This window comes from Myotis lucifugus, unplaced genomic scaffold (genome assembly GCF_000147115.1).
Source record: "Myotis lucifugus unplaced genomic scaffold, Myoluc2.0 scaffold_27, whole genome shotgun sequence".
In the NCBI taxonomy this organism is placed as follows: domain Eukaryota; kingdom Metazoa; phylum Chordata; class Mammalia; order Chiroptera; family Vespertilionidae; genus Myotis; species Myotis lucifugus.
In genome coordinates this window covers 4848808-4867392 of record NW_005871075.1, presented here as the reverse complement: position 1 = coordinate 4867392, position 18585 = coordinate 4848808, and the positions used below count along the sequence as shown (strand labels likewise).

Here is an 18585-nt window from a genome sequence, read left to right as displayed (position 1 = left end):
AGACCTAGAACAAATACTCCAAAAATTTATATGGAACCAAATAGACACAGCAATCTTAAGAAAGAAGAACAAAGTTGGAGGAATCACAATACCAATATCAAGTTATACTACAAAACAGCCTAGAACTGGCACAGAACAGGCATATAGATCAATGGAAAAGAACAGAGAACCCAGAAACTGACCCAAGCTATTATGCTCAATATCTGACAAAGGAAGCAAGAGCATACAATGGAGTAAAAACAGTCTCTTCAATAAATGGTGCTGTGAAAATTGGGCAGATACATGCAAAAAAATGAAACTAGACCACCAACTTACATCATACATAAAAATAAACTCAAAATGGATAAAAGACTTAAATGTAAGTCATGAAACCATAATAATCCTAGAAGAAACCATAGGCAGCAAAATCTCAGGCATCTCTCGTAGCAATATCTTTACAGATACATTTTCTAGGGCAAAGGAAACAAAGGAGAAAATAAACAAATGGGGCTACATCAAAATAAAAAGCTTCTGCACAGCAAAAGAAACCATCAACAAAATGAAAAGGAATTCCACTGTTTGGGAGAACATATTTGGCAATGATACATCTGATAAGGGGTTAATTTCCAAAATATATAAGGAATTCATAAAACTTAACAAAAAGACAAATAATCCAATTTAAAAATGGGCAAAAGACCTAAATAGACACTTCTCCAAAGTGAACATACAGGCGGCCAAGAGATATATGAAAAAATGCTCAAGTCACTGATCATCAGAGAGATAAAAATTAAAATGACAATGAGGTATCATCTCACACCTGTCAGAATAGCTACCATCAACAAATCAACAATGGATAAGTGCTGGCAAGGATGTGGAAAAAAGGGAATCCTAGTACACTGCTAGTGGAATGCAGACAGGTGCAGCCACTGTGGAAAACAGTATGGAGTTTCCTCAAAAAATTAAAAATGGAACTCCCGTTTGACCCAGTGATCCCACTTCTAGGAATATATCCTAAGAAACCTGAAACACCAATCAGAAAGGATATATGAACCCCTATGTTCATAGCAGCAATATTTACAATAGCTAACATTTGGAAACAGCCCAAGTGCCCATCAGCAGATGAGTGGATAAAGAAGCTCAAATTTTTAAATGATACTTTATCAGTAAAGGAACACACACAAGAAAATTACACACTCCCACCTTTGCATATATTAACACCCTAACGAGCCTGGAAATTAGAACTCAAAAAAAGCTGATACATTTGTTCAGTTGGGAATTTCCATACTATTATACCCAGAACTTGAAATAAAGAATCTCTGGTTGTTACCCCACCATTAATAAACTGTGTGTGTAGCAAAAGGTTGTATTATACTTTATGTTTCTAGTAACCAGGAAATCCTCACTGAATACAAACTAGGTTGTCTTGATGCTTGTACTCTATCCTATCATTAACTATATTTGATTTGGTCTAATAAACAATTGTTTGTCATGGGTTTTTGAAACTCTTCTTTTGGGATTAAAATTTAAAATTTTTAATGTTCCATACTCTCCCAGATCTGTATAAACTACTCCTTAGAAGCATGACTATGAACAGTATAGAAGTAGATTTTCAGATAGTCTACATTCATTCTCTTCATACACTGGAGTATAAGAAAGCCCTTTTCTAAAGATTTGAAAAGAAAAAAAAAAGATAGCCCCCTCCCCAAAAATTCTCTAAATAATGTATACTATTGATTTAATTTTATCAGTTATATAGGAAAGTTATTTTAATTTTGCATTTCTTTAACCTCAAGTAGACTGAACAGCTATTCACATATAGGCTATTCATATTCTTTGTTCTGTCTATTCATATCCTCCGCTCGTTTATCTAATGAATTGTGCCCTTTTTAAAACTGACGTGTGGCCCTAACCGGTTTGGCTCAGTGGATAGAGTGTCAGCCTGCGGACTGAAAGGTCCCAGGTTCGATTCCGGCCAAGGGCATGTACCTTGGTTGCGGGCACATCCCCAGTAGGAGATGTGCAAGAGGCAACTGATCGATGTTTCTCTCCCATCGATGTTTCGAACTCTCTATCCCTCTCCCTTCCTCTCTGTGAAAAATCAATAAAATATAAAAAATAAAAATAAAAAAAATAAAAATAAAAACAAAATAAATAAAATAAAACTGACGTGTGGCCCTGGGCAGTGTGGCTCACCAATAAGAGCGTCAGTCTGGGCACTGAAGGGTTGCAGGTTCCATTACCAGCCAAGAGCATGTATCTCTGTTGTACGGCCCTGGTTGGGGCATGTGAGGGAGGCAACCAATTGGTGTCTCTTTCTCACATCAATGTTTCTCTTTCTCTTTTCTCTTTCTCTTTCTCTTTCTCTCTCTCTCTCTCTCTCTCTCTCTCTCCACCCCTACCTTCCATTCTAAGTATCAATGGAAAAAATATCGAGTGCAGATATTAAACAAACAAAAAAATTTGACTTATGAAAGTGTTCTTTCCTCTGCACGAAAGAGAAACTGAGAACTACATTATGTAGAATCCCCATCCCAGTAAGTTCTTGGAGGTTCAAGTTTGTCCACAAAAGATACCCACACAAAATCTGGAGTGTTAAAGAGAGTCCCATGTTTCTCCAGAGATGGCTGTGCTCTGACATGTGGCAACTTAAAATTCATAAGGGGTTTCTAAGCAAACTACCTGATTGGTGTCTCAGTAGACAATTAGTAGAAGTCTCCTAAAAATTGTAGGCTTCCTGCCCTAGCTGGTTTGGCTCAGTGGATGGAGTGTTGGCCTGCAGACTGAAGGGTCCCAGGTTCAATTCCAGTCAAGGGCACATGCCCGGGTTGTGGGCTCGATCTTCAGTGGGGGGCATGCAGAAGGCAGCCAATCAATGATTCTCTCTCTCTCTCTCCCTCTCCCTTCCTCTCTGAAATCAATAAAAATATATTTTTAAAAAGTTGTAGGTTTCCTAATCAGCCAACACTTTGGTGCTTCAGATGACTCTGAACCTATAGACTTCCAGGATATTGACTCCCTTACTCTTCCCTTTTACCACCCACCTCTCCCAAAGTTCATTAAGTTCTAATTCTAATATTAACTCCTTTAACCCTCTGCGGTCCCATTTTATTTTTGGAATTCAAACAGTCTGGTCCAAATTAATTGACAGGATTGAATGTTGAACCGGTTTGTGGTGTCGACCTCAGCCTCAACGTTGGACCTACTCCTAGCACCTGGTCTGTCGAGTCAGCCTCCACGTTGGACCGAAAAGGGTTAATCCTATATAATAAAAGGCTAATATGCAATTAGACTGAATGGCCAAACAACCGGAACCGAACAACCAGTCACTATAACGTGCGCTGACCACCAGGGGGCGTGCGCGGAACGTGGCGGGCGTTGCGTGTAGCGGGATGGTGGAGCATGTGAGCAGGGGCGCCAGACCAAGGCGGGGCATCGGTCACTGTCATCGGGGTGAGCCTCTGGTGGTTACTGAAAATTCTTTGCTCCAGCGTGCCATGGTCTCGCCCGGCACTCACACCCACTGCCGGCACCAGAGCCGCCGCTCACACCCACTGTCAGTGCCAGGCCCACTCGTACCCGCAGCCAGAGCTGGTGCCGCCGCTTGTACTTGCTGGCCCTGATCGCCCCTGAGGGCTTCTCCACCTTCCCCTGCTCCTCAGGGGCGACTGGGGCAGCAGCCACTGCTCGCACCCGCCGACCACGCTGGCCCCGCTTGCACCTGCTGCTGGCACCAGCCCCAATCGCTCCGCACCATCAGCAGATACAAATGGGGATGGTGCGGTCAGCGCGGCGGCAGCGGGAGCAGGGCTGCCGGCAAAGAGGGGACCAAGGGCTGCGGCAGGATGGGCCGAGACCCACCCCTGTGCCCACCACAGCCTCGCAGCCCGCAGTTCCTTTCAAGGTACATGAATTCGTGCACTGGGTCCCTAGTCTTGAAATATGTAAAAGAGGTTCTGGCCCTGGCCAATATGGCTCAGTTGGTTGGAGCATCGTCCTATACACCGAAAGGTCATGGATTTGATTCTCAGGGAACATACCCAGATTGTGGTTCAATCCCTGGTCAGGTGCCGAAGGGAGGCAACTGATGCTTCTCTCACAGGGATGTTTCTCTCTCCCTCTCTCTCTCCTTCTCTCTCTCTCTCTCTCCCCCCCTTTTCTCTCTCTCTAAAAGCAATAAAAAAGCAACAAAAACATATCTTCAGGTGAAGATTTAAAAAAATAAAATAGGTTTTATTTCTAAGCTCAATCCATAGATAGATACAAATATAATTGTAGGGAAAAATAAACTCTAAAGATGGGAATCTGGAATTCTCTGATGTTTCTATCTGAAGGCAGTAATGACCTCACCACCAGTGCAAAATGGAACTTTGGTAGACCAGGGCATTCCAAGTAGAACTGCTAACAACGGTAGTTATCTGGGATCAAATGGCTAAAGGCAAGGTTTTGGAGATGTCCCAGTTGTCCCTCCAAATCTCACTAAGCCTCCTTTACCAGCAGCAGCCTTTCCCCCTTATTTGAGACTAGAGGCCTGGTGCATGAAATTCATGCACTGAGGGGGGGGGTCCCCTCAGCCCAGCCTGCACCCTCTGGCAATCCGGGACCCCTTGGGGGATGTCCGAACGCCCTCTCGCAATCCAGAACCACTGGCTCCTAACCACTCACTTGCCTGCCTGCCTGATCACCCCTAACCACTCTTCCTACCTGCCTGATCACCCCTAACCCCTCTGCCTGCCTGCCTGATCGCCCCTAACCACCTGTCTGCCTGCCTGATCGCCTCTAACCGCTCTGCCTGCCTGCCTGCCTGGTCACCCCTGCTTGCCTGCCTGCCTGATTGCACCTAACTGCCTCTGCCTACCTGCCTAATCGCCCCTAACCACCTCTGCCTGCCTGCCTAATCGCCCCTAACTGCTCGCCTGCCTGCCTGATCACTCCTAACCACCTCTGCCTCAGCCCCTGCCACCACGGCTTCATCCAGAAGGATGTCCGGAAGGTCGTTCAGCTTTCCAGTCTAATCAGCATATTACGCTTTTATTATTATAGATTAGTGTCACCTTACCTGAAGTCCCCTTCTCAACAAGCTGATCATTCTCAACCTCTCCACCATTTCATTACTCCCAGACCCATTGCTACATTCAAATCCCATGTTCCAAGGGAAGTTAAAGGAGGAACTGCAATTCCAAGAGGTTTCATTTATTTTGAAAGAAACATAGGAAATATGTATGGAAATAGATCCAATGGGAGTTAGACAAACAAAATGTTTAAACAAGCCAAAATCATTTGTATAAATGTAATGACCAGAGATTCTAGATTAAATGTTACCTTTTAACAGTTTACAAGGTTGGCTGCCTGAAACCTGGACTCAATGGCCAATATTAAACAAAAATAAGAGGCCAAATGAGATACGCTAGACCACAGGCCAGGTCTAACCTGCTATTATCTGTTTGGGTAAGTACAGTTCTGTTGGAACATAGTGAAACCCATTTATATTGTCTCACTCCCGTTTTGCTACAACAGTAAAGCTGAGTAGCTCAGATAGAGACCATCTGGCCCACAGAGTCTAAAACATTTACAATGTGGCCCTTTACAGAAAGTTTGCCAACCATTCTCTACAGTGTAGACGAGTCTACACCAATGATTTTCAAAGTGTGATTGATCCACAGAACAATCTGAGGGTAACTAGAACACATTCAGGGGATCAGTAAGGTCAAAACTATTTTCATAATAATACTAAGATGATATTTGTCTTTTACACCTTGTTGACATTTGCACAGGTGATAAAACTGCTGACACCTTCACATAAATTGAAGACAGTAACACCAAACTGAACTTTTAATCATTATATCCTTTACTTCAAGACACTCAAAATGAAAAAGACAACAGGTTTATTTTGAAATATATTGATGTACTAAAATTATTAATATTATTGAATCCCGGCCATTAAGTATACAATTTTTTAAATATTCTATGTGACAAAAATGACAAGCATATGTAAAGCACTTCTGCCACTTACAAAGTATGTCTGTCTCATGGGAAAATACCTATATAATTGTTTTGGCTGTATGCAGAATTGGCTGCTTTTTTCATGGTATACATCAGACTTGGGTTTTTGGCAGATAATTTTGAGAAAGTATAAAATTGAGCCTATTATTTTAATGAACAACTGACAAACTTGTTACCAATGAAAAAAAATGTGACTCTTTAACCCTCTGAGTGCCAACCAATATCCTAGGAACTATGCTAAAATTGCCAAGGCATTTTTGCTGATGTTACAGCAGTTTAGGAAAAAAATTATGAATCGCAAGTAAATGAAGTTACATATTCAAAAACTTAAGGAAACCTTTACTACATTGACATATTTAGCAATATCATCATCACTAATAAAAGCAGATTTAGAACTGGACGCCATTTCGAAGCTTTGATAGCGCTCCCGGCACTCTTGGCGAAAGACAGGAGGAGCGCGATCGCGCTATCCGGCACTCTAGGGGTTAAAAAGTTTGTATCTGCCACTATGAACTTGAGAGCTTCCCAGTACCTAAGATCCGTCTTATAAAATCCATAGGTATATTAACAAATGTGATTTCTCTGTTAATAAAATGTATCCACATCTGCAAGATCTGCACTACAATGAACCAGTGTTTTCCAAATGACCACTTTATTATGCTACAAAATCATGCATGAGTAAAATATCCAAAGTGATAGTTCAATGAACATTAGCATAAAGATTATCTTAAAAATCCATTGACATGGGTTCATATTCCACAATGAAACTAATGCTTAGGAAATTATCAGTTGTTGCATTCTGATTTAGTATCAAGGAAAAATATCCACAATTATCTGAAAGGCTATTTAAATATCTCTTTCCAATTTCACATAAGAGAAAGGCTGGATTTTCCATATACTTTCTTATTTCCATTTCTAATACAGAAAATATTGATAACCCATATAAGCAAAATCACTTCGGAGTCCTTAATAATTTTTGAGTATGTAAAAGGGTACTGATACCAAAGTAAGAACCATTTACCCTTGGTTTCTACATATTTAAAGGGTAATACACACACAAAGTGTGCACACACACAGAAAAATATGATGAAGTCTACATGTGACCAGCAAATCCTAACATACTTACTATATGTCCCTTTAAAGAACAAACTTCCTGGCCCTTAGTCTACAGGAAGGCATCCAAAGAGTGATGGTAGCAGGTGTACTGGGAATTATTACACACCTGGGAGAGGCCGGAGAATAATCCCTTCAGCACAGCTTTGAGAAACACCTCGAAAGCCTCTCTGCAGGGCAGGGACAGCAGAGGGAGATAAAACCACCAAAATGTAATGACTTTCCATGGAATAGCAGGATTCTGGAATGGCAGAGGCCAATTACTCACCCTTAACCAGAGACATGATGTGGTGCCATTACAGACAGCACAGAACAGTTCTCAGGTCTGACCCAGAAGTCTTTGGCACTGGCTATCTCTAAGGTTACAAATAGAACGGGTCGATAAGACTTATTAAAAGTGTTTTTAAAAAACTTGTGTGCAGAGAGCTAACTTAAATCAAAAGACTCACTATTCCTCACTCAATTCCAGTATCTGTTGGTCACCAACTACAATGCCAAAATTTTATACTGTTAAGTCTTTTTTCTAACCCTCACCAAAAGCACCTGTGGCAGTTTTCCAGGTGAGTATATATTCAGGGAAGGTACTTAACCAATTTTGGGGGACTACTGAGCACTGGCTCTGAGGGGATTCTAATGCCACTGAGATCCACCAGATTACTGATGATAGAGAAGTCTGGGCCCAGTGGGCCCCTCATCAGAGGTAAGAGATATCTCCTACATCCAGAATCTGCAGTAAAAAGCAACTGATGGGGAATCCCTGTTGGTCTCCTAACTCATAGAATGAGGACGAAGTAAAATCCCTAGAACTGTCTCTCCCTTCAAACCATATAGGGGAGGAGATTTCTTTTTTTTTTTTTTTTTTTTTTTTTTTTTTTTTTTTTTTTTTCTTTTAATCTTTATTGTTGAAAGTATTACATAGGTCTTCCTTTTTCTCCCATTAATCTTTTCCAGCCTGGTCCTGTCCCCTCCCCCCCACCTCACCACCCCATTGTCTGTCTAGGGGAGGAGATTTCTATCACATTTTTATTTGACCTAAGTATATGTCCTGAATAAAACATATAAAAGCATGCAACAGATTATCGAAAATTTAACCAGGTAGTGACTCCAGTAAGTCTGCTGTTTCACATATGATATCTTTCCTGGAGCAAATCAACAAGGCCTAGTGGCCTGACATGTAGCTACTGATTTGGTGATTTCTTTCCCATCTATACCTATTAGTACAATTCAGGGGTTGACAAACTTTTTTTTTTTTTGGGGGGGGGGGGGCGGTAATTAAAAATGTTAGCCAGGTGATCTCTGTCGCAACTACTCAACTCTGCCAAAATCAGCCACAGGCAGTAGGGAAAGGAACAAGCATCTCTGTATTCCAATATGGCTGTACTGACAAAAACAGAAACAAGCAGCGGGTTGGACTCCCACAGGCATGGTTTGTCAACCGTTGGTGTAGACCACAAGCAGCAGTTTGATTTTACCTAGAGACATCAATATACTTTCACTGTCTGATCTCTGGGTTATAGCAACTCTCCAGTCCTATTAAAATCTAGTTTGTTTTCTTGCTAGTCCTCAAGATACCACATTATACATTTATGGCAATATGCTTCTTAAACCTAGTAAAAAGGAAGAAGTAACTACGTGAGCTAACCAGGGAAAGACATTTATTACCACAGAGTGAGCAATAAAGCCCATGAAAAGTTAGGAGCTGGTCAGCACAGAAAAATTTCTAAGTATCCTGGGGTCTGGGCATGTGAGATGTTCCTTCCATGGTGAACAAGCAAGCTGCCATTAGGTGAGCATCCCTGAATTCTGGGTGCAATCTATAGTACATTTGGGAATGCTGCTGTGACTCACTTACCAAATAACTTTTAAGTTGGCCTGTTCTGCGAAAGATCCACAGCAAGAGACACTCTTGCAATAGGTCCAAACTATCACGCAAGCTGCTTTACCCCTTGCGCCATATTTACCAGCGGATACCTGAAGTGTCTGCAGCAGGAATGGATACTGTATGAAACTGTTAGCAAGTCCTAAGACAAGCAGTTGAGACCCTTAGGATTTTTGGAGCTGGTAACTATTTTCCTCTGGTAAATGGCTTGCTACTGGGTCTATACAGAAACTGAAAGACTTCACATGGTCTCCCAAGTTACCATGTTACCTGAGTTGTCCATCATAAAGTAGATACTAACTCATTAACCGATGAGGCACTCCATCATCAAATAGATGTGGCATGTATGGGCTGGAGCTTAAACAAATCCTGATGGCACAAATAAGGTCCAAGAGGTTCAGGTTCCCAAGATTCTTACTCCTGCTACATTGCTTCTTTTCTCTCCATCACAAGTATGGCATTCAATATGGGGGTGAAGGGAAACCAACCAATCTGGTTTCCTCATAATTCTGCACAATATGCTGACACTATTCAAAAGCACAGTTCAAGTATTAGAGCCCACTGAGAAGTGATCCTGAAGAACAGCAGTGAAGGAAAATCTTCCCAGTAGCAGTATATCAAGCAGTGTACTTGGAGTTGCCTAGGAGAAATGGCCAGGACTACAAATCAAGTGATTCATGGATATTAGCCAAAGACTTGACTGGACAGCAAGGGACTTGGAAGAAACTAGACTGAGATCTGGTGACAAGATTTGCAGAAGAGAAATACAGGTGAACCTCTTGAAATGGGCACAAAGCATAAGGATCTGTAAGTCCTCTGAGTATATTATGTCCCACTTTGAGGAACCTCATAATCATCAGATGGGCACGTTGAACATTCTGTATCAGTCAAATTCTTTAGCCACACACACCAGTCCTGTTCAAAATGCTAATGACATGCAGTGAGATTATGTATGGGCTCAGCAAAGGGGGCTGTCACTAACACCGAGCCCCCAATATTTCAGCACTTCCTCAGGAGATGAGCCAGACACTTGGTGACAGGTCAACTACCCTTGACCACTTCCACCATGAAAAGTAATCTGTTCTCACAAAAACAGTCCATTATTCTCTTTCCATGCTCACAATGTTTCTGCAAGAAAAACCATTCCTGAACTTACAAAATGCCTTATTCACTGCTATGTTATTCCACTAGAATTACTTCTGAAGAAGGGATTTTACTTTACAGTGAAAGACGTGCAGCCATGGACTCATGCCCATGGGAGTCACTAATCTCACCACGTATGCCAATCCCTAAAGCAGCTGGCCTGATACAACTGTGGACCAAACTACTGAAAACTCAGTTATAGCACTCAATGGGTGAAATTTTGCATGGCTAGAGTAAAGAATGCATACATGCTCTGCACCTACCTCGGTTGCAGGATTGATCCCTGGCCCCAGTCGGGGTGCAAACAGGAGGCAACCAATCGATGTGTCTCTCTCACATCGATGTTTCTCTCCCCGCCCCACAACTCTCTCTAAAAATAAATAAATGGAAAAATATCCTCAAGTGATGATTACCAAAAAATAAGCGTCAAATGAAAAACTACAGCAACTATATTATAGGATGGACCATTAATGACAGTCTCCTCAGATCAACAAGTAAAATCAGCTGAGGTAAGGTCTAAGGTAAAAAGTGGGTGTGTAATAGAAGCAAGTTATAAATACCTACTAGAGTTACAAGGCAAATTACAGCAATAAAGACTATAGGACTTAAGATTGCATAAATCAATCAATCTTCATCTTTTTTCTTTCTCCCATTTCCCTAGTACGTAATGTGTTGTGATAATGGTAGTTAACCCTATATTTCAGCATGCAACTTGCAGAATATCAAAAAGAGATGTAGCTGTGTAAAATGAATGGACATCTCTGGGATGGCTAGAATGGCCTAAATTTGACTCTCGCCTTTTGAAGACAGGGTTTGGTAATCTGAGGAGATATGAGGCATATAAGCTCAATCACTTTAGACAGAAACATAACATTGCAAGTATCTTTATTTGGAAGTTCAATATGGGTAAAAGAGATTTGTGATTAAGTTTAAAATGAGGTATACAGTGCTAGACTGGCGTCATCTTGCCATTGTTCTCATCTCTTTTCTCATCTGCAATGTAAAGCAGATTCTATATTTCCCAGAATCCCCTTTATAACTTCAAGTCTGCCAATGAAAAGAACAGGTACAAGTTTGGAGAGTAGAAAAGCAGCCCAGGCTAACTCTCCAGGGGTAGCTGTCTCCAGATGCAGTTTCACAGGAGCCTCCTGCCAAGAAAATGAGAACTACCCATTGTGTGCTGCAGATGGAGCCACATCATTGGGGCTTGAAGAGATTCTTGAATGTTGCAGCAGCTTCCCAGTGAGCCATGGACAACATGAGCTTTGGTGTGTGCTTAATGTCTCTTTTCCTCATATTTCACTCAGAATTCTCCTGGCCTTCAGTAGTGACTACTTTGGCCTTACCTGCCCCAGTTCTATAAAACATTTCATGCAGGTTCTAACTCCTATATTACACCCTCTAGTTCCCATAGAATACAGAAGAGGTTTAACTGTACACCAATATATATTACACAGCAGAGACTCAATCACAAGTGACTGTGCAAAAGTGATGAGGCGAGAAACAGAAATTCAAATATAATGTACATATAACTATAAATATATTCAACTGGAAGAAGTAATGATAGAACTAATCGATAATGTTCTAGAAACTTTTTATTAAGCCATAAAATCCTTCAATAAATTTTAAGGAATAGAAAAACCTGAGAAACATTTTTTCTAATAAAAAGTTGTATTAGTAACAATAAAAGTACAAAAAAATGCACTATATAAAACCTGGGATTTAAAAACATCTTTTGAAACACCAAAGAAATAAACTAAGTTGTAATATCAAGAAAATAACAATGATGAAACTATATAGCCCCAATCTAGAATTTAACCTTTACTAAACACTGCTCAGAAAAAAAACTGTTATCTTTTATACATACAAACACAATTTAAAAAGAGAAAAAATAAGTAATTTTCAATTGAAGAATTTTGGGGGAAAAACTTCAAATAAACCAAAGAAAATTTATACCCTAACCGATTTGGCTCAGTGGATAGAGAGTTGGCCTGCGGACTAAAGAGTCCTGGGTTCGACTCCAGTCAAGGGCATATGCCTTGGTGGCAGGCTTGATCCCTGGCCCTGGTCGGGGCGGGTGCGGGAGGCAATATTTCTCTCTATTCATCTTTCCCCCTCCCCTCCACTCTCTCTAAAAATCAATGGAAAAATATCCTCGAGTGAAGATTAACAAAAAATGAAATTTGTAAGAAAGGAAAAAGAAGCTCTTGAAAATATTTTGAAATTTTCAAAAAAAATTTTCCTCTAGAAATCCAAAACTCTAATCCATTATTAAAATCCACTATAGATTTTCAAAATGTTTACAATAAACATTTTTAAGTTTTTATTTCATAAATATATCTCAATTGCTACATTTACCTAAGATAAATGAATAAATCAAGGTACTGTGCTTACTTACACACAAAATTGACATTCGAATCACCAATGTTTTTATTTTATAATCACAGACTAAAGTTCTTACCTTTTTCCTATTTGATTCTCAAGATGTTTAACTTTTTCTAATAACTCTTTCTCAACAGCTTCTCTCTCCAATTTAAATTCATTTAGGGCCGTCTGAATAGCTTCTTCTTTTTCACTATTAAGCTTCTGAATTAACTCTTCTCTGTCTTGTTCCTGGTTCATTATGAATTTCTCTTTGTCTTTCTCAAGTTTCTGGATAACAGCTTCATACTTCTCTTCTTGTTGGGTGAGTTTTTCAGCTTTTTGTTTTTCAAGCGCACTCAATGCAGAGTCCAATTTACCCTGCAGTTCAACTATTTCTTCTTTCAGGTTTTTTTCTATTTCAAATGCTTGATGATGCAATGCTGTTACCTGGTTTAATTCAGCTTTAAGCATATTAGATTCTTCTTCATGTCTACTAATTAACTCTGAAATACACTGATCTTTTTCAATTGTCATTAAAGTTCTTAGCTCTGCCAAGCCCACCTGATAATTGTCATTGTTATCCTGAATCTTTTGGTTTAGTTTACTTATCTCTGTTCTCAAATTTTCCGTCTCTTGTTCAAGGAGAGATTTTAAGGTCTCATTCTGCTGGGTTCTACTTTCTTCCAGCAAAATTTTTATTTCATCAGTTTCTGCTTCCTTCAATGCAAGTTCAACCTCTAACTTACATCTCATATCCGACAAATCTGAAACCTTGAGTTTTAACTCCTGTAGCTGTCGCTCTTTTTCCTGGATAATTGTGGCATGGGACTCTTGTATCTGATCAATTCTTTGTTGATTTTCATTTTTTAATTTCTCCAAAGAATCTTTGTGGTCTGTCATAACTTTCTCGAACTCCTGTGTGTGCCTGACATGCAGGGTGTCCTCTAATTCCCTTAAATGACTTTGCTCTAAGCTCTGCAGTTCTGTCCTCAACAACTGGATCTTCTCATCATTTTCAACATGGAGCTTTTTAAAGTCTTTTAACACTCTCTCTCGTGACTCCTTCAGTTCTTTAATTTCACAATTTTGAGTGTGCATTACGTTTTCCATTTCTAACAACTTCTGGTCCTTTTCATTCTGCAGGCAGATGATAGCTTCTTTTTCATGCTTAACCAAAGCAAATTCATTATCTTTATTTTGTAACACCTCCTCAAGGCATACTAAGTCTCCTTTAAGCTTTTTAATTTTGTTTTCATTTTCTTCACTGTCTTTTATTAGTGCAACAAGTTTGTCTTCATAATCACTTTTTAAAGACTGCAATTCTTTCTGATGTTTTTCATTTAGTGTTATTTCCACAGAGTATTTTACCTTTTCAATAATGTTTCTTATTTCTATTGCTATACACTTTAAAGAATTTGAGAAGTCACACTGTTCTTTCTGTACAAATGTTCTGAAGTGGCAAAGGTCTTCCTTGATGGTTTGTATAGTTAATTGTGAGTCTTGGGCAACAACCCTACATTTTTCCAACTGGACATTTAGAGACACATGATCTCCTGAGTCCTCTTTACCACATATATTTGTATCCTGCATACGTCTACTATCTATTGCATTGATAACTGATGAATAAAGTGATTCCACCATCATTTCTGGACTTTGTGGATCACTTATAGGATTAGGAGATGATAAATTTTCTTCTATTACAAACTCATTCACAGCAGACATAAAATCTGATTCAGGACTTTCTGCTAATGAATCCAAATCTAATGAAACTTGGTGAATAGTCTGTTCTCTGTTTGGATGGGGGATAGTTTCAAAATCAAATGTATGTGCATCAATGCTATCTGGAGACAATTCTTCTAAGGGACATACTGCAGGACATAAGGGATCCTGCACAGTGAGTGGAGGAGGAGTTCTTGGTGAGGTAGTTGTTGTAATTCCTGTTGCACTTTCTACTCTTGGTGAGGAAGTCGACTGTGGGGATGTCTGACTCATGGATGCCTAGAAAAGAAAGAGACAGGCTTCTATAGCTGCAGCAATATCAACATTTTACACTAATAACGTGAGCCAATTGAAAGAACTTAATTTGCCTTTTGTTCACTCAGTAGATCTGTAATGGTCTGTGACATTTCATCCAAACTTTGTGCTGCTTTTACCAAGTTATGTAGAGAAAGTACATGCTGGTGTAGAGGTTCAAAGTCACAGAGTAAGGGGACCCTGAAACAAAATGTAATCAAATTAGATTTCTGATTTCTTAATTAAAAGATGAATTAAGTATAACCAAATATTTTAACCTATGTCAAAAATCACTACTGCAGCCCTAGCCAGTTTGGCTCAGTGGATAGAGCGTCAGCCTGTGGAATGAAGGGTCCTGGATTCGATTCCGGTCAATGGCACATGCCTAGATTTCAGGTTTGATCCCCAATAAGGGGCATGCAGGAGGCAGCCAATCAATGATTCTCTCTCCTCATTGATATTTCTGTCTCTCTCTCTCTCCCTCTCCCTTCCTCTCTGAAATCAATAAAAATATTTTTTAATTTAAAAAAATCACTACTGCATTATCATCCTTTTTCAATCATTACCAGAAAGAGCTAAAGAAACCTAAGACATCATCATTAAAATATTAGAAATCTCCCACAGTATGCGAAGCAGAGTGACTACTAGAAAAAAAATTAACTGCACATAAGATATTAATTTCCTTATTTTCTGATTTTAATAGTCCCCAGAAATTTCCTAAAGTAGTCATAGGAGGGTCAGTCTATCATAAAACAGTTCTCTATCCTGGCATCTCCTAGGAGGGTTGGTGCTACTTTCCACAGTTCCAGAATGATGTAAACAGAGTAAGGTGATATCTACAGTTAAAAATACTAATGACATTTACCTGAGGAATGGCTGAACTTCTGAAGGACAAAGTGATTGCAGAAACTGTAAATCTTTTAATGAAATATCTGGAAGCTCACAGTCAAACTTTCGAGGTTTCTGTGTCTGTACAAAATAATAATAATAATAATAATAATAATTCACCACAAAATATACGGATAAATTAATAAATGGTCTCTTACTATAATCAAATTCAGTAAAACAAATAAACAAAAATGCTTCAAGTGATCTACTCACACTTAATAGAAAAAAATAATTAAATATGAAGAACTAGTCAATGACATAATATTTTTCTGAGTCTTGAATAACTGGGATACACAGTTGTTGATAATCAACTGGTGTATTTGTTCCTGTCTTTTGTTTTCAGCATCTTTTTATGGAAATTCTAACATTTCCGTCAACATTAAAGGAATCATTTGTTTCACTAGTACGTAGATTATTTCCAAATTTTTCCTTGACCTATAAAATGATCATGAAGATCTATCTATCTGGCTCTAGCCCTATATCTACTCCTATCACCTGTTAGCATACCTTGTTGTTTTAACATGCTAAAAATCATTTTTTCCCATGTAACACTTCCTTCCTTGCCACTTTTAAAAATACAAACCCTTAGCCCTAGCCCCGTGGTCGGCAAACTGCGGCTTGCGAGCCACATGCGGCTCCTTGGCCCCTTGAGTGTGGCTCTTCCACAAAATACCATGTGCAGGTGCGTGTACAGTGCAATTCAAACTTTGTGGTCCATGCGCAGAAGTCAGTTTTCGGCCTGGGTGAGTCTATTTTGAAGAAGTGCTGTTGATATTTGGCTCTGTTGACTAATGAGATTGCCGACCACTGCCCTAGCCCATTTGGCTCAGTGGATAGAGCATCAGCCTGCAGACTGAAGGGTCCCAGGTTCAATTCTGGTCAGGGGCACATGCCTGGGTTGCGTTCTCAATCCCCAGTAGAGAGCATGCAGGAGGCAGCCAATCAATGATTCTCTCTCATCATTGATGTTTCTATCTCTCTCTCCCTTCCTCTCTGAAATCAATAAAAATATATTTTAAAAAATAAATAAATTGCCCTAACCAGTTTGGCTCAGTGGATAGAGCATCGGCCTGAGGACTGAAAGGTCCCAGGTTCGATTCCGGTCAAGGGCATGTACCTTGGTTGTGGGCACATCCCCAGTAGGAGGTGTGCAGGAGGCAGCTGATCGATGTTTCTCTCTCATTGATTCTAACTCTCTATACCTCTCCCTGCCTCTCTGTAAAAAATCAATAAAATATTTAAATAAATAAATTAAATAAATAAATAAATAAATAAAACAAAAATTCTGATAAGTGCTACCATTTCCTTATAATATGGCTAAGAAATGCACCTTTAAAAATAACTCAATTTGTTTCCATCATTACCTAAGCAGATTGAGAAGTGTCAAGATGCTCTTCATTAAACAGAGTTTCCTAGATAAATAAGTGTGGGAACCCTATTAAATCACTCATTCTTGATATTCAAAAACGCATGCATTTAAAGCCCTAAGAAAGCCTGCAGCACAGAAAATGGTTTAATAGCTAAGCAGAATGTCTAGGGCAGTGATGGCGAACCTTTTGAGCTCGGCGTGTCAACATTTTGAAAAACCCTAACTTAACTCTGGTGCCATGTCACATATAGAAATTTTTTGATATTTGCTACCATAGTAAAACAAAGATTTATATTTTTGATATTTATGTTATATATTTAAATGCCATTTAACAAAGGACAATCAACCAAAAAAATTAGTTTGCGTGTCACCTCTGACACGCGTGTCATAGGTTCGCCATCACTGGTCTAGGGGGTAGGAGGGAAATCTACAGCATTTCCTAAACATCTTTGACCGTGAAGTCTGGTTTAGAAATATACCAAACTTATTTTTCATGGTTTCAATTAAAGCTACTTGAAGAATCACCCTATTCTCATTTGTTGAAACATAAATGAAAGAAAGGGGGTCAATGGGTAAGAGAATGAAGAGAGGAAGAAAACAGGCGAGGACAGGAGGAAAAATAAAGGCAGGAAGAAGGGAAAGAATGAAGGAAAAGGTAGAGGAGAAAGAGAAAGACAAAATACAATTAAGAGAATCTAGTCCTATCAATCTTAACAGTGTAGTAAGACATCCCCTTGAGTTACGAAGACTCTAAATAAAAAACCATAAATATATTTTAAAGCTTTATAGCAATTGGTGTTTTTAAAGCCAAAAGCTTTTTTATGTTGATAAAATATATAAAGATAGATAGATATCTACACTAATAAAAGAGAAAATGCAAATTGACCATACCTTCGCGACGCCCACCAGCCAATCAGGAGTAAGTATGCAAATTAACCCAACAAAGATGGCAGGTTAATTTGCATACACAGGTGCCAAGTGCCCGGGGACAGGGCGGAATGCTTGCAGGCGTTCCGCACCCCCCCAGCCACTCCAGACCTCTGGGCAGCATGGGAAGGCAGAAAGGCGGCTCCGGCCAGAGCGAAGTCGGTGCCGACAGCCAGGAGAAGGAAGGTCCATTCTTGCACGAATCTTCGTGCATCAAGCCTCTGGTATATATATAAAAGGCTAATATGCTAAGTGTCTGTCCGGGTAATGATGTCACGAAGCAAGGCCTGGCTTCCTCTCCCTAGCAACTAGCTCCTTGGAGTTTCTTCAGCCCAGGAACACAACTTGCTTTATAGCCAGGTGGAAACATTTTACACTGTAACCAAATGTTTGTGAAGCATTTTCCTGTGCCTCATCTCATTTGACCCTCACAGAAGTCCTAGATCCTAGAGTAGGTAGATAGGAGACTCGGTGGGATCCTATTTTCTTTTCATTAGCCGGAAAACGGAGATTTAGAAAGCTTAGAAACTTGACCCAACTGATAAGAAGAAATGGTGGACCTTGAAGATGACTTCAGGTTTTCTCACTGTGCAGAATATAGTCAAACACTGCTGCAGTTAAATATTTTACACTTTGTTCTCCCTGCGTGATCTATAATAATAATCTGCTTTTTGTTTATATTTACTGCTCTGTTGCTAACAATTATCTGAAAGAGAAGTTGGGGTACTTCACTGGGCTGAAAAAAGTTTAGCTAAATCAGAAAGCAGGTCTAATTAAGCAAGTTTATTCTATATCTATAAAAGGCTAAGTTAACTTGCACATGCACGATACATATAAAGCTCTCGCTGGCGCCAATCGCATGCGTGTGTTTCCATCTGTCATTGTCGATCGTGAATTTGGTTGAAACTTC

The 18585-nt window shown here is 39.7% G+C and overlaps 1 protein-coding gene across 4 annotated transcripts in view; it reads right to left on the bottom strand.

Moving 5' to 3' along the window:
- RB1CC1 (RB1 inducible coiled-coil 1) overlaps positions 1–17828 on the bottom strand; it is a 37379-nt gene extending 19551 nt beyond the window's left edge. The window contains exons 1-4 of one of the 4 annotated variants that reach the window (XR_002828624.1): positions 17640–17828; positions 15357–15460; positions 14566–14692; positions 12576–14476 (exon numbers count right to left, since the gene is read on the bottom strand). Coding sequence is in view for 3 of the 4 variants with exons in the window: in XM_023751964.1 (XP_023607732.1) it covers positions 12576–14476; positions 14566–14604 (1940 nt within the window). In the remaining variant the exon portion in view is untranslated. Of the gene's footprint in view, positions 1–12575; positions 14479–14565; positions 14693–15356; positions 15461–17639 lie in introns of those variants that run through there. The other 3 variants (XM_023751964.1, XM_014453715.1, XM_023751965.1) reach the window with 3 other exon arrangements.
- Positions 17829–18585: the final 757 nt, after the last annotated feature.